At 43.9% G+C, this 17,231-nt stretch overlaps 1 protein-coding gene and 1 pseudogene across 1 annotated transcript; both read left to right on the forward strand.

Moving 5' to 3' along the window:
* Positions 1-5,546: 5,546 nt before the first annotated feature.
* Positions 5,547-16,056, forward strand: LOC120030284 (annotated as a pseudogene).
* A 149-nt stretch (positions 16,057-16,205) lies between these two features.
* Positions 16,206-17,122, forward strand: LOC120030285 (mitochondrial inner membrane protein OXA1L-like; the record flags this gene model as incomplete). The annotated part of the gene is made up of 2 exons (XM_038975622.1): positions 16,206-16,374; positions 16,835-17,122. Coding segments are annotated over 2 exons (321 nt in total), but the record flags the coding sequence as incomplete, so codon positions are not given.
* Between the last annotated feature and the right edge of the window lie 109 nt (positions 17,123-17,231).

Raw genomic sequence — 17,231 nt, forward strand, 5'->3', positions numbered from 1 at the left:
CAGAACCATTGGGAACTATTTCACACTGTGAAGATTTTTACTTGACAGTCTGGTTTCCTGAAGTCCTCATTGCTGCTTCTCTGTCTGTCTTTTCTCTTTCTTTTTCTTAGAAAAAAGTCTCTATGTATCTGTTTCTCTCTCTTTTTTCTACGTAGAGGCCGAGAGTAGCTACACAATGTGACTGAGTCGCCTTGCATTTTTGTGTGCAAATGTTTTCGATGTTTTCACCACGACTTGTAGGTCCAGGTTGCGGCCGACTGTTTTCTATACCGATAGCCATCAGGACCCCTGATGGCTAACAATAACATATCTATGTAAATCTATTTCATAATAAAACTACATAAATGTCAGGCTATTTCATAATAAGAAGAAATGTCTCACGAGATTAAACCCCCCGAAGGTTTACTGATTTTGCAAGGAGTGTTTTGCCTGATAATGTTAATTTGTTACCTTTTTAGAATCCATTCCCCTGGCATTTCACACAGATTCTTCAACCTAAAATACTTTTTTCTGTGGCAAATTTTGCCAATTTCTCATCATAAAGAATCCGCGATATTTGAAAGTTATGTAAGACGTGGTCTCCTACGTCTCCCTTTACATTTTTTGTGTGATCTCTATGAACCACGAATGATCTAACCGAGGCCATACACCACTATGTGAAAGTTTCCTGTCCCAAAACTTTCAGGAGTGTTTGCTGCTGTTGTTTTGACAAAGATGCAAACACTTACATGGCAGCATTTCCTCCGAATGCAGCAGGCTCCATTCCCACCATACACTCCCTTTTCCAATGACCAACAGCCCCTCACCTAAAACAGGACTCTGTTGATTTTCCCTTTCCGCCCTGTTTCCTTTCCCTTTCCGCCCTGTTTCCTTGTCTTCCTTGGGACATTGAAACCACTGTTAGTGACTTTCACTGTGGCTGCATTATTCACCCGTACAGCTGCGGAATAAGCAGCATTAGATTCCACTCTCAACGCTGCTTATACTATTTCATCCCAATGAGAATGCTGGTCCATTAACCCCGCAATTGCCGTTTCGATCATAGGTTTCAAACCTGCCATCAAAGCCGATGTACAAATTCTATCAATGTACTCACGTACCCAGTCTTTCTGCAGCTGAGTACATCTATAATTCCGGGTTTATCGGTTTGTATTTTTTGTTGATAGAATGCTTACATCAAAATGCTGGTATATTGAGCTTTTGATTCTGGTTTTATGTCATTGTGCCAAGTCACAATTGCCTCCCTGAATTCTCTTATAGATTGGAAATTTCCATTAGCTGTGTAATGCTGACAAATTTTATCCAGTTTGCAAACATTTTTTCATATTTGAGCCAAATTGGTAGAATGCTCGTGCGCCTCTTTCGATTTATTACATTTCTCTTCCTCTTTACAGGGAGCCTCGCGTCCACCCATCGCCATTCCAATAGTTATTATTTTGACGCTTCTCTTGATGAGTGTTTAGATTTCCTCACTCCTGGCTCTAATACACGCCTATCCATTACCTACTTCCACGGAGAATAGTTATGGTATTTGTGCCTATTAATTGGTTACGGTTTAGAACCAATTCTATAGCGTCTGCAAATGTATTACTGGAGAACCTAATGTCCTATTCCAGTGCCTCAAATATCACTGCTGTTGATAACACACATTATCAACATTATTCACAGTTGTCTTCCTATTTCCACATAATCTGTCACGGTTCCCGGCCCCAATAGGGCATAAACCAACTCATCTCCTTATTGCTACTGCTAATACACTCAAATCATGTTCTAACAACATTTGAATACGTGTTTTTACATTTTCTAACCATGGATGAAGCTCTCCTCCAGAACTTTTAGACAACCTTTTATCACTATCCACTATTACTGCCTCAATACCACTGTGGCTGGGATTTTCGTCCCTCTTACAGATCTCGCAGGGGAATACCCCCACTAGAGACCTATCCTATTCAAAACCTACCCTACACTGTAATGTCATTCATGGATCTCGCCGAAGAAACACTCTAGAACCAAATGGTTACAGACCTACAGTATATCCATCCTGCACTGCCTTTATAAAGTCTTCGAAGGCAAAGTGAACAAACAGATCACCGACCATTTCAAATCCCACTGTCATGATGTTGTCCTGGGGGTAGGTTTATGACATAAATACCTCTCCCCCCCCTTTTTTCCTCTCTCTACCCTACTGATGTGACATTTGAAAATCCTTTGGTTAACATAGAGGTTCTAGGAACATCAGAAGGTGGGGGGAAATGAACCATATTCTGGTAATCCGACCACTTGAACATATGCGTTAGTACTTAATGAATATGATGTCAGGTCGGTTGTCATCTGAGACATTCTCATCAATGATAGGATAACATAAACTCTACAGTGGAAAGTCTGCACATTGTAGTTATCGGATTCACATGGAGTTGTTGTTCAATTTAAATGTTTGAATATAAAATTATTGGTGAAGAGATTAAATATAATTTTAGCTTCCAAATGAGAGTTTTGGGTTTTCATAAGGTTAGGGCTCTTCTCAATCAGTGGCCCGCCCCTGTGAAGAGACATGGGTTATCTTTTTTGGGATAGGGGGCAGCATTTTCAATTTTGGATGAATTGCGTGCCCAAACTGAACTGCCTCCTACTCTGTCCCAGATGCTAATATATGCATATTATTATTAGTATTAAATACAAAACACTCTGAAGTTTCTAAAACTGTTTGAATGATGTCTGTAAGTATAACAGAACTCAATGGCAGGCAAAAACCTGAGAAGAAATCCAAACAGGAAGTGAGAAATCGATTTTCAAAACAGTGCCTATTGAAATCACTGTGAGATATGGATGTGGTTGCACTTCCTAGGGCTTCCACTAGATGTCGCCGTCTTTAGAAACTGGTTTTAGGATTCTACTATAAAGGAGGGGCTCATAATAGCTCTTTGAGTGAGTGGTCTGGCAGAGAGCCTCGGTCTCATGACGCGCGCTCCCGACAGAGTTGCTCTCGTTCCAATGCTTTTCTTCAGACAATGAAATTCTCCGGTTGGAACCTTATTGATGATCTATGTCTAAAACATCCTACAGATTGATTGCATACATCATTTGACTTGTTTCTAGGGACTGTAACATAACTTTTCAAGTTTTTGTCTGGAGGAAGTGCTCGCGCCTCATGAAGATGGATTACTGGGCTGAACACGCTAACAACAAGTGGCTAAATGATGGGCTTATGGAACTTTATGGAACAAATCAGCCATTTATTGTCGAACTGGGATTCCTGGGAGTGCCTTCTGATGAAGATCATCAAAGGTAAGTGAATATTTATAGTGCTTTTTCTAGCTTCTGTTGATGCCAAAATGGAGGATATTCCTCTGCCTCTTTTAGGTTCTGAGCGCCGTTCTCAGATTATGCTTTTTCCGTAAAGTTTTTTTGAAATATGACACAGGGGTTGCATAAGTCTATCTTTAATTCTGTGAATAACACTTGCATCTTCTATCAATGTTTATTCTGAGTATTTCTGCAAAATCACCGGATGTTTTGGAATCAAAACATTACTGCACATAACGCGCCAATGTAAACTGAGATTTTTGGATATAAATATGCACATTACCGAACAAAACATACATGTATAGTGTAACATGTTGTCCTATGAGTGTCATCTGATGAAGATCATCAAAGGCTAGTGATTAATTGTATCTATATTTCTGCTTTTTGTGACTCCTATCTTTGGCTGGAAAAATGGCTGTGTGTTTTTTTGACTCTGCTGTGAGCTAACATAATCATATGTTGTGCTTTTGCTGTAAATCATTTTTGAAATCGGACACCGTGGGTAGATTAACAATATGTTTATCTTTCATTTGCTGTATTGGACTTGTTAAACAAATATAGGCCTAATGATTCTAAAATCTATTTTGATTCCTCCGAGGCCTTCATTTGACAGGCTCATAGTAATAACAAGTTACCAGAGCTATTTTTCAATGTACACTGAACAAAAAAAATGATCGCAACATGTAAAGTGTTGGTTCCATGTTTCATGAACTGAAATAACAGGCCATTCTAAAATGTGCCCTTTTGCCACACAGTGCCACAGATGTCTCAAGTTGAGGGAGCGTGCAATTGGCATGCTGACTGCAGGAATATCCACCAGAGCTGGTGCCAGATAATTTAATGTTCATTTCTCTACCATAAGCTGCCTCCAATATCGCTTTAGAGAATTTGGCAGTATGTCCATAGCCGCTGAAAATGTTGAATAATACAAAATCAACGTTGTGAACAGAGTGCCCCATGGTGGTGGTGGGGTTATGGTATGGGCAGGCATAAGCTACGGCAATGAACACAATCACATTTTATCGATGGCAATTAGAATGCACACTTGGGAGATACTTGGGATGCTCTGGATCGACGTGTACGACAACGTGTTTCAGTTCCCACCAATATCCAGCAACTTCACACAGCCAAGATGAGTGGGACAACATTCCACAGGCCACAATCAACAGCCTGATCAATTCTATGCAAAGAAGATGTTTTACGCTGCATGAAGCAAATGGTTGTCACACCAGATCCTGACTTGTTTTCTGATCCACTCCTCTACCTTTTTTAATTCCCAGTCATGTGAAATCCATATATTAGGGCCTAATTTATTTATTTCAATTGACTGATTTCCTTATATAAACTGTAACTCAGTAAAATCAAAGATTTGTATAAATAACCAAAGATAGCCTGTTGTTTCCAATGGCAACAAATGAGTCAGAGTGGACAGAACAGGCACGGGGGTGGGCATAGCCAAGCCTGAGCTTGCGAAATCCTATTGATACGTTCTAGAGTGTATTTGCATATTTCCATTAGGGAACGCCCACTTTGAAGTGCGCAATAACTAAATTCGCCTTTGCTGTCCTAAACAACGCAATTTTCTGAAACTTTGGTAAAGGGTAAAGTCTACAAGACTTAGTGCACTCTGTTCGTAACAGATTATAGTTTTGGAAATAGAAAATTTTACTGAGATCAAATTTTTTATCGATGAGAAAATGTGCAGAATATCTGCCAAAATCCATCTCTTTCCATCTTCTCCCATTACCGGCCATTGGGCTTCCTCTCGCTACCATATTTGGTAGTGAATGGAAACGCCAAGTGGATGCTTCACATTTATACATCTGGTGAAATATCTGTCTCATTGTTCTGTGGTAAAATCTTTGAAATTGTTGCATGTTGCGTTTATATTTTTGTTTAGTGTAGTTCGTTTTAATAGAGGACTTCCATCATAATATCTTCATACTACAACACAGGGAAGTTACAGATTAAAAACAGTCTTGACAAAAAAATTGACAGATAAGAGAGAAAACAAACTAAATTAGCCTCTTGAACATATAACGTTATACCTACTGTCTTTCTCTTTGAACGTTTCAATACATTTGAATTATTTAACACGTAAGATCCATATCGGCCTACATATATTTTATGTGAGTAAAATATACCAATTATTTAGCTAGTTTACATACATTTTTAAACTATTTGATCATACATTTTTGGGATCACGTGGTTTGTCCAGCAGTTGTTTCACTAACCATTCCAACATGGCTGCGATCAGGAGTTGGGTCACTCCGGTTTCGCTAACTATATGTTTTTTAAGACAAGCTGGAAGACCAAGTCCGGGGAACCATTCATTTACAGAGAGATGGAACCAGGTTTGACTTGTTCATGTCTTTGTGCTGTTGAATTCATGTGTTAGTCTGACAGCAAGCGTTAACAGCGATTCTAAACAGCACGCCCGACTTCGTGCACGGCTCTGTGACTTTGAGTCAATGTTGAGCTAACGTTAAGTGAATTAGCCTACACCTTTTATATCAAATATCTACATGCCAAACACAGGATATAAGATTGCAGTTACGTATGTTTGCAAAGCTATAACATTGTTGGTAGCAGTCCGGGTCCAACTGTCTGCATACACAAGTTGTCATGTTCAGACAGTTATGTATGACATGTTAGTTACACTGAACAAAAATGTAAACTGTTGGTCCCATGTTTCATAAGCTGAATTAAAGAACCCATACATTTTCCATATGCATAAAGAGCTTATTTGTCTCAAATGTTGTGAAAAACTGTTTACATCCCTGTTGGTGAGCATTTCTGATTTTGCCAAGATAATCCATCCAACTGACATGGTGGCATATCAAAAAGCTGATTATTAAACACGATGATCATTACACAGGTGCACCTTGTGCTGGGGACAATAAAAGGCCACCTTAAAATATGCAGTTTTGTCACAACACAATGCCACAAGTGTCTCAAGTTGAGGGAGTGTGCAACTGCCATGCTGACTGCAGGAATGTCCACCAGAGCTGTTGCCAGATAATTGAATGTTAATTTCTCTACCATAAGCTGCCTCCAACATCCATTTTAGAGAATTTGGCAGTAAGTCCAACCTGCCTCACAACCGCAGACCACATGTGTGGCGTTGTGTGGGCGAGCGGTTTGCTGATGTCAACATTGTGAACAGAGTGCCCTATGGTGGGGTTATGGTATTGTCAGGCATAAGCTACGGACAATGAACACCATTGCATTTTATCGATGGCAATTTGAATGCTCAGGTACCGTGATGAGATCTTTACATACTGACCACACTGCTCGCCATATAAAGTCAAACATAAGAAGAAGCCTGGAGGAGAGATGACTAGAAACTAATTCAGTTTACTGTTTTATCTGTTGATTAATTGTTGAAGTAGAGGACCTTGTGCATTTCAGGTAAAATAACAACCCAATGTTTATATCCCAGGACAAATGAGCTAGCAACAGCAAGCTAGCTAAATTGCCATAAATGTTACATGCTTTTTGACCTGTCCCCGAATTAATATAATTGGTTCAGTTTGTTTTGATATTTCAACCTGCGTGTTAACTGCTGCCAAGGCTAACTTTAACTGCTGCCAAGGCTGCAGATACTCCTGGGGTACAGCAAAATTTAAGGCAGTTAAAACATTTTAAAAACGATACATTCACAACACCTCAGGCCACCACTACTACCACATATCTACAACACAAAATCCATGTGTACGTGTGTATGCATGTCTGTGCCTGTTTGTATCTCTTCAAATGGTGGTCACACCAGACACTCTGATCCCATATCAGCCAGTAACTAGCTAACTAACATTAACTAGGTACAGCCTTGATAACATCAACAATGTTATGCATACATGTGTAGCTACAATATTATATCCTGTGTGTGGCATGTAGTTTTAGATCTATGATAGAAAACCTTGGCCTAAACATGATCATGACAAGTAAGCAATAACTTTGTGTGCGCATCCATCTGCCCCGAAGTCAATATTTCTTGAGATTTGTGATACAATTATGGTGGTCTGACCATTTGAAACCAAACCACAATACAGCTAACTTGGCTAGAAACAGACTTTTGCATGTGTGTCATCATGCTGCATTTACTGCTGCATTGTCTAAGTCATCCTATCCTACAATAAGCCACAAAGTAAAGTGGATCAGAAAGTTGTAGTGCATCTTCACCTGATTTTAACTTGTTATTGTGTGTCCCTTCTACAGAGGTTTCTACAGAGGTCCCATCTTCACACAGCAGTAGAATGTAGGAGTCCATCGACTAGAGCTGTTCTTGGTCGACGTCACAATGGGAGGTTCTTATTGGTCAGTGCCGTGGCCGTCAGGCACAACAGCTCACAGGTGAGTCGGTGTCAATGTGAAATACAGCAACTAGTCTGATCCTCTCTCAAATTATTTTACGTTAAACCATGCTCTGGTGTTTACACCTTGAAAAATGTGGTCAAAATCCAAGACACTTCCTGTGTCATAATAGTTTGTCCCTTTGGAAATCCTTCCACCTGGTTTGTGAAAGAGGTATTATATTTTCAGATCCCAAGTGAAACCCTTCCCACGGCATCTCCAGTGCTGGAAGCATCCATCCTCAGCACCATAGTCATGGATCCCGCTTCTATAAACACACAGCCAATCACTGAGCAAGTGTTTGAGGCTGCACCAACCATAGTGGATGTTCTGCAGGGGGTGGGAGTAGAGCTGAGCCTATCAGAGCTGGGCCTGGGGAGCGCCACCCCCGTGGGCCTGGTCCAAAACCTACTGGAATTCATGCATGTGGACATGGGGATGCCGTGGTGGGGAGCTATTGTTGTAGGTGAGACATTTTAGTCGTTAAGCAGACGCTTTTATCCAGAGCTACTTGCAATTAGTGCATTCATCTTTAGATAGCTAGGTGAGACAATACATCACAATCGTATCAAGTACATTTTCCCTCAACAAAGTATTTATCAACAAAGTCAGTGCAAGTAGGAAAAGACGAGTGCCTTATTCTTTTTTGAGGGAGTCGTCGGGGGCGCCGTGACTTATTTACTTTACTCTTCAAACAGGTAGGGTTTCAGATATTTTTGTAAGATGGGAAGGGACTCCGCTGTCCTGACGTTAGGGGGAAGTTTGTTCCACTATTGGGGAAGGACAGAGAATAACTTTGACTGGGCTGAGTGGGAGCTGCCCATGGAGTGGGAGGGCCAAGAGACCAGAGGTGGCGGAACGGAGTGCTCTGGTTGGGATGTACGGTTTGAGCATAGCCTGACGGTAGGCAGGGGCAGTTCCCTTTGCTGCTCCATAGGCAAGCACCAAGGTCTTGTAGTGGATGCGAGCTTCACCTGGAAGCCAGTGGCGTGTGCGGAGGAGCGGGGTGACATGCAAGAACTTAAAAAGGTTGAACACCAGGCAGGATGCAGCATTCCAGTTAAGTAGCAGGGGTTTGATGGCACAAGCGAGGAGCCCAACCAACAGAGTTGCTGTAGTCCAGATGGGAGATGACAAGTGCCTGGATTAGGACCTGCGCGGCTTCCTGTGTGAGGAAAGGTAGTACTCTACGAATGTTGTAGAGCATGAACCTGCAGGAGCGAGTCACTGCTTTGTTTACAGAGAACAACCGGGTGTTGTCCAGGATCACGGGTCCAAGCACAACATCCAAGCTGAGATGTCTGCCAGGCACGCAAAGATGTGTCGCCACCTAGGTGTCAGAAGGGGGCGGGGAGGAGAAAAGTAGTTGTGTGTCATCCGCATAGCAATGATAGGAGAGACCATGTGAGGATGTGATCAGGGGCGGCAGGTATGATGTGATCAGGGGCGGCGGGTATGATGTGATCAGGGGCGGCAGGTATGATGTGATCAGGGGCGGCAGGTATGATAGGATGTGATCAGGGGCGGCAGGTATGATGTGATCAGGGGCGGCAGGTATGATGTGATCAGGGGCGGCAGGTATGATGTGATCAGGGGCGGCAGGTATGATGTGATCAGGGGCGGCAGGTATGATAGGATGTGATCAGGGGCGGCAGGTATGATAGGATGTGATCAGGGGCGGCAGGTATGATAGGATGTGATCAGGGGCGGCAGGTATGATAGGATGTGATCAGGGGCGGCAGGTATGATAGGATGTGATCAGGGGCGGCAGGTATGATAGGATGTGATCAGGGGCGGCAGGTATGATGTGATCAGGGGCGGCTGGTATGATGTGATCAGGGGCGGCAGGTATGATGTGATCAGGGGCGGCAGGTATGATGTGATCAGGGGCGGCAGGTATGATAGGATGTGATCAGGGGCGGCAGGTATGATGTGATCAGGGGCGGCAGGTATGATAGGATGTGATCAGGGGCGGCAGGTATGATGTGATCAGGGGCGGCTGGTATGATGTGATCAGGGGCGGCAGGTATGATGTGATCAGGGGCGGCAGGTATGATGTGATCAGGGGCGGCAGGTATGATAGGATGTGATCAGGGGCGGCAGGTATGATAGGATGTGATCAGGGGCGGCAGGTATGATGTGATCAGGGGCGGCAGGTATGATAGGATGTGATCAGGGGCGGCAGGTATGATAGGATGTGATCAGGGGCGGCAGGTATGATGTGATCAGGGGCGGCTGGTATGATAGGATGTGATCAGGGGCGGCAGGTATGATGTGATCAGGGACGGCAGGTATGATGTGATCAGGGGCGGCAGGTATGATAGGATGTGATCAGGGGCGGCAGGTATGATAGGATGTGATCAGGGGCGGCAGGTATGATAGGATGTGATCAGGGGCGGCAGGTATGATAGGATGTGATCAGGGGCGGCAGGTATGATGTGATCAGGGGCGGCAGGTATGATAGGATGTGATCAGGGGCGGCAGGTATGATAGGATGTGATCAGGGGCGGCAGGTATGATGTGATCAGGGGCGGCGGGTATGATGTGATCAGGGGCGGCAGGTATGATGTGATCAGGGGCGGCAGGTATGATAGGATGTGATCAGGGGCGGCGTAGCCTAGTGGTTAGAGCGTTGGACTAGTAACCGAAAGGTTGCAAGATCGAATCCCCGAGCTGACAAGGTAAAAATCTGTCGTTCTGCCCCTGAATAAAGCAGTTAACCCACTGTTTCTAGGCTGTTATTGAAAATAAGAATTTGTTCTTAACTGACTTGCCTAGTTAAATAAAGGTTAAATGATAGAGTTGACTTGGTGTAAAGAGAAAAGGTTTTTCCACTTTGCCAGCTCAGGGATTTGAACCAGCAACTTTTCGGTGACTGGCTCAACGCTCTTAACCACTAGGCTACCTGCAGTTTCAGTTGAGTGAGCTTTTTGAAGCACGACTGGTTAGGGTCAAGAAGATCGTTCTGGAAGAGAGAACCAGAGAGTTGGTCAGAGACAGCACAGTGTGTTGGAAAGAGAACAGGGATACCGGTCTATAGTTCCATGTCAGAGGGGTCGAGTGTTGGTTTCTTGAGGAGGGGAGCAACTCTGGCCATCTTGAAGTCAGAGGGGATGCAGCTAGTGGTCAGGGATGAGGGAAGTGAGGAATGGGAGGTCTCCAGAGATGGTCTGGAGGAGGGGATGGGGTCAAGTGGTCAGCCTACTGAGCCCACTCACACAGAACTACCTTAAGCCTTCACCTCTTTCTCCAGATCAAATCCTGTGACTAGTGATGTCCGGCCACCCAACAACCTGAGTGAATGAGTAGGCTCAGTGGGCTGAGTGAATGAGTAGGCTCAGTGGGCTGAGTGAATGAGTAGGCTGAGTGGGCTGAGTGAATGAGTAGGCTGAGTGGGCTGAGTGAATGAGTAGGCTGAGTGGGCTGAGTGAATGAGTAGGCTGAGTGGGCTGAGTGAATGAGTAGGCTCAGTGGGCTGAGTGAATGAGTAGGCTGAGTGGGCTGAGTGAATGAGTAGGCTGAGTGGGCTGAGTGAATGAGTAGGCTGAGTGAATGAGTAGGCTCAGTGGATTGAGTGAATGAGTAGGCTCAGTGGGCTGAGTGAATGAGTAGGCTCAGTGGGCTGAGTGAATGAGTAGGCTGCGTGAATGAGTAGGCTGAGTGAATGAATAGGCTGAGTGAATGAGTAGACTCAGTGGGCTGAGTGAATGAGTGGGCTCAGTGGATTGAGTGAATGAGTAGGCTCAGTGAGCTGAGTGAATGAGTAGGCTCAGTGGGCTGAGTGAATGAGTAGGCTCAGTGGGCTGAGTGAATGAGTAGGTTGAGTGAATGAGTAGGCTGAGTGAATGAGTGGGCTGAGTGAATGAGTGGGCTGAGTGAATGAGTGGGCTCAGTGGGCTGAGTGAATGAGTGGGCTCAGTGGGCTGAGTGAATGAGTGGGCTGAGTGAATGAGTAGGCTCAGTGGGCTGAGTGAATGAGTGGGCTGAGTGAATGAGTAGGGGATGTCGTCATCCATTTTTTTCCAAAGTGGTTGACAGTCATCCGCAGGAAGGAGGTGGAGAAGAGTTTCCCAGGGTTAGAGGCAGAAGCTTGAAATGTAGTGATGTTTCTCTCTTACACACCCAGGCACAGTGCTGGCCCGCATCATGGTGTTCCCAGTCATCGTGAAGAGTCAGAGGGAGGCAGCCAAGCTGAACAACGTTATGCCAGAGATGACCAAATTCACCAACAAGATGAACGAGGCCAAACGGAGCGGAAACAAGTTTGACTGTTCGTCTTCTTTCCTCCTCAACTAACTTCCATTTCATGACTCATCTGTATCATCCCTCTGTATTTATCCCCCCTTTCATCTCCCATTGTAACTGTTCCCTTCTTTTGCTGCTCTACTCTTCTCATTTCATTATTCTACTTTTAGGGCTGGTTACCCAGATAGAGATGAAGCCTGGTCCTATACTAGAAAAAACAATGGAGAATCTCCTTTGAAAGTGCTTTTTAGTCCGGGGCTAGGCTTGATCTGTTACATAAAAGACAAAATCCCAACAAATCAGCTCCAAGTGATTTTTTTATTTATTTTGGATACCTGTTCCAAAATATTCCCACGCATAATATAGAGAGAGATGTGATTGTATACAAATGTAAGCAAGGTTTGAAAGGATTGTTTTTAGTTTATATCTGTTTGGGCTTCTTGCGGTCAATTTGCAGTCTACAAATGATTTGTAATTTTGTTTTGGCCCGCTGACTTCCCGCTCAATAAAATATCTAGTTGATTATCCCTGCTGTAGTGTGTGACGTCTCCCTCAGTTTCTCATGTGAGGTAATATTTCTGTGTTTCTCCTAGTTGCTAAGGCGTACTCTGACCTGACCTGACCAGCATGACGTAAACCCTCTCCGTGGCTTCCTGGTCCCTCTGGTGCAGGTCAGTTAAAGCTCCCACTCTCTGTTTCTCTCCACTGATTGGAAGGAAAATAACTGCTATATAAGTAATATCATAAACTCCCACTATAGCCCATACCTCCTCATAATACAATGCTTTTTGATTTAGGGGATGTAATGAACAAGGAGAAAGAAGATTATTAATGGGACCTAGTATTTAGGACCCAAGACTAATCCCACCTCTCTATTTCCAGACTCCAGTGTTCATCTCGTTCTTCATTGCTCTCAGATGTCCTACCTCCCTGTCCCCAGTATGCAGACAGGAGGGTGCTTGTGGTTCTTAGACCTCACAGCAGCAGACCATTTCTACATCCTCCCCATCGCTGGGACCGGAACAATGTTTGCCATCCTGGAGGTAAGTTTATCTAAGTTTAGTCAGGTCATAACCCTGTCCCCAGGCTATTGGGAAGAAGACGTGTCTGGGGAAAATATTATTCACCTGTGTTGAGCCTGGAAGAATAGCTTTTTTTTATCAGACAATACATTTGTTTTATAAATGTTATATTGAAATATTTGAATATAAGAGTATGAATAATATTTGCATAGTATTAACAGTATTGAGCCTGAATAACAGCCACCTGTCTGTCTCTGTCTTCTCAGTTGGGGGCAGAGTCTGGTGTGGATAACCCTAACCTGAAAGCCATGAAGACAGTGTTCAGAATCATGCCCTTCGTCAACCTCCCCCTCACCATCAACTTCCCCACGGTCGGTCGCTCTCTTATTTCTTGCACCCCCCTGTGGCAATATCATGTTATGACATGCGTCTTCCGCAAACAACAACTATGCAGTAGCTCTGTTCTGTTCATTTCGTTGGGATTTCATCTTTAATATTTTTCCAGGTTAGGCGTGTTGAGATTAAAAACTGCAGTGTCACAAGTGTATCTGTCTGGCTTGGCATTATGGAGCCAGTATGCTAACCTGTTTTTCTCAAAAGAATAACGAGGAAGTGTGGTTGACAAGGCTTTCAGCAGTATGGGGATACTTTGTTTATTTCCTTGTTATTCAACCTTTATTTCTCAAGGTTAGTCTCATTGAGATAAGAACAGCAGGGTCATGCAGAGCCTGTGTTCTAGCCGTAACCATCCTGGCTGGTCACATACAGGGCCTTTTAGAAAGAATTCACACCCCTTTACTTTATCCACATTTTGTTATGTTTAAAATGGATTAAATTGAGATGTTTTGTCACTAGCCTAAACACAATACCCCATAATGTCTCAGTGGAATTATGTTTTTTTTTTAAATTGTTCTAAATGAATTAAAAATGAAAAGCTAAAATGTCTTGAGTCAAGTATTCAACCCCTTTGTTATGACAAGCCTAGATGAATTCAGGAGTAAAAATGTGCTTAAATTTGATAATAAGTTGCATGGACTCCCTCTGTGTGAAATAATAGTGTTTAACATGATTTTTTGATGACTACCTCATCTCTGTACCCCACACATTCAATTATCTGTAAGGTCCCTTAGTCCAGCAGTGAACTTCAAACACAGATTGAACCCCAAAGACCAGGGAGGTTTTCCAATGCTTCGCAAAGAAGCATTTAGATTTTGGTAAATGGCACAAAAATAATCTGACATTGAATACCCCTTTGAGCATGGTGAAGTTATTAGTTACACTTTGGATGGTGTATCAATGCACCCAGTCACTACAAAGATACAGGCGTCCTTCCTAACTCAGTTGCTGGAGAGGAAGGAAACGACTCAGGGATTTTACCATGAGGCCAATGGTGACTTTAAAACAGTTAGAGTTTAATGGCTGTAATAGAACTGAGGATGGATCAACAACATTGTAGTTACTCCACAATACTAACCTTGACAGAGTGAAATGGAAGCCTGTACAGAATAAAACAAATATTTCAGGATTAAAAAATAAATGGAATGGAGCTATCCACAGGCAAAATCCTTGAGGAGAACCTGGTTCAGTCTGCTGTCCAACATACACTGGGAGATGAATTCACCTTTCAGCAGGACAATAACCTAAAACACCAGGCCAAATCTACACTGAGGAGTTGCTTACCAAGAAGACAGTGAATGTTCTTGAGTGGCTGAGTTTAAAGTTAACTTCAATCTACTTGAAAATCTATGGCAAGACGTGAAAATGGTTGTCTAGCAATAATGAACAACCAACTTGACAGAGCTTGAAGAATAATGTGCAAATGTTGCATAATCCAGGTGTGGAAAGCTCTTAGAGACCCAGATAGACTCACAGCTGTAATCGCTGCCAAGTATTGAGTCAGGAGTGTGAATACTTATGTAAATGAGATATTTCTGTATTTTCAATACATTAGCAGGAATATCTTAAAACATTTGAACTTTGTCATTATGGGGTATTGTGTGTAGATGGGTGAGAATTGTTGATATTTAATCAATGTGACTTCAGGCTGTACACAACCATGTGGACTAAGTCAAGGGGTGTGGATACTTTCTGAAGGCTCTGTAGCTCCTCCTCCCAACCAGATACCTGGGTTTTATCCCCATGTCCACACTTCCTACTCTTCTCCCCCTCTGTTTCAAACCATCCAATTGGACATTTAAAAAGTATATATTTTTAAACAGCAGACACGCTTGTAGCAGTATGACCCTGTCTGAGCATCAAAGGGCTGGTCTGTTAATCTCCCATGTGTGTGTCTCTCTCTCCCAGGCGGTGTTTACATACTGGATGACATCCAACTGCTTCTCCCTGGCCCAGGTGGCCCTGCTCAAACACCCACTGGTCAGACAGAACCTGAGGATCCCCGAGAGGATCAAACACCCGGTCTCCGCCCTGCCCCAGAACGAAGGCTTCATCGACACAATCAAGAAGGGTGGGTGTGGTGTCACGGATGGAAAGGGGTGGGGGTGTGTCATGGAGTCACCTGTGAAAATAGTCTCCTCTCTTTCTTGGTTGGACATATTCTGGTTATTTGTCTTTCTAACTTGCTTTCTCTTATTTGCCTCCCTGTCTCTTCCTCTTTCTTTTGTTCCTTTTCACTCTCGGACATAGTGTCTTGCTCCCTATTAAAACATGGTTTTCTGTCTCCTATAGGCTGGAAGAACACTCAACTGGCTCAGCAGTTAGAGGAGAGGGAGAGGCTGTCCCTCCTATAGGCTGGAGGAACGCTCAACTGGCCCAGCAGTTAGAGGAGAGGGAGAGGCTGTCCCTCCTATAGGCTGGAGGAACGCTCAACTGGCCCAGCAGTTAGAGGAGAGGGAGAGGCTGTCCCTCCTATAGGCTGGAGGAACGCTCAACTGGCCCAGCAGTTAGAGGAGAGGGAGAGGCTGTCCCTCCTATAGGCTGGAAGAACGCTCAACTGGCCCAGCAGTTAGAGGAGAGGGAGAGGCTGTCCCTCCTATAGGCTGGAAGAACGCTCAACTGGCCCAGCAGTTAGAGGAGAGGGAGAGGCTGTCCCTCCTATAGGCTGGAAGAACGCTCAACTGGCCCAGCAGTTAGAGGAGAGGGAGAGGCTGTCCCTCCTATAGGCTGGAAGAACGCTCAACTGGCCCAGGAGTTAGAGGAGAGGGAGAGGCTGTCCCTCCTATAGGCTGGAAGAATGCTCAACTGGCCCAGCAGTTAGAGGAGAGGGAGAGGCTGTCCCTCCTATAGGCTGGAAGAACGCTCAACTGGCCCAGCAGTTAGAGGAGAGGGAGAGGCTGTCCCTCCTATAGGCTGGAAGAACGCTCAACTGGCCCAGCAGTTAGAGGAGAGGGAGAGGCTGTCCCTCCTATAGGCTGGAAGAACGCTCAACTGGCCCAGCAGTTAGAGGAGAGGGAGAGGAGGATGAAGAGCCACCTGGACATCGCTTCTAAAGGTAAGACACCGGTGCCTTTTTTATTCTTTACTGCCACCCCTTTCTTCAGATCAATGCCATTTCCTACATTTACTCTATTTTATTTAGTTCCTAAATTGAATATTTTAACAGCAGGTTGACGTTTATTGTCATGAGTCTTGTCTTGGAGGCAGAACTGAGCGATTTTTCCCACAAAATTGAATATAAAGTAAAAATGTATATTTTTGGTCTTAACCTTAATGCCTAACCCTAAATTAATAGTGTGGCTAGGTTTCAAATCAGATTTTATAACTTTGTGGCTGTGCCAGCTAGTGACCACTCTGCAGAGCTGCCTCCAGAACAGGATTCATGACGAAAAACGCTGACCTGCATTTTAACATGTACCTCACTGATTAATTCAATCTGTGAATATTGGAGTGGGTTTATGGTTTTCCTTTCACCTCATGCCTTTCTCTCTCTTTGTGCTGTCCTCTCCAACCAGGTCCACTGAGGCAGACCTTCACCCACAACCCTCTACAGCAGTCAACACCTTCCATTACAGCAACAACAACAGCAACCGAGGCAGCCAAAGCAAAACAAACGGCCCCGGCAACCGGTGGTAAGAAGAGAGAGACCATGGGAGGAGACTATTGAAGAAGAGTGACAGACAGTTTGAAAGCCCAATGAATCATGTGTACATATTCATTGAGGGGGATTGGTAGAGGACGTGCGCACGGAGGGTTTATCGTTTATAAATGTAATATTATAAATAAAGAGCTAACTTCTGTTGCCTTATAACGTCTGTTTACATTATGATAACCTGGATTCTTATTTGAAAACCTGAAATCGGTATTGTTCATTATATCCGTTGGCATGACGGCAAGGGAATTGTTACAACT

The sequence above is a fragment of the Salvelinus namaycush genome, chromosome 36, assembly GCF_016432855.1.
Source record: "Salvelinus namaycush isolate Seneca chromosome 36, SaNama_1.0, whole genome shotgun sequence".
NCBI lineage: Eukaryota > Metazoa > Chordata > Actinopteri > Salmoniformes > Salmonidae > Salvelinus > Salvelinus namaycush.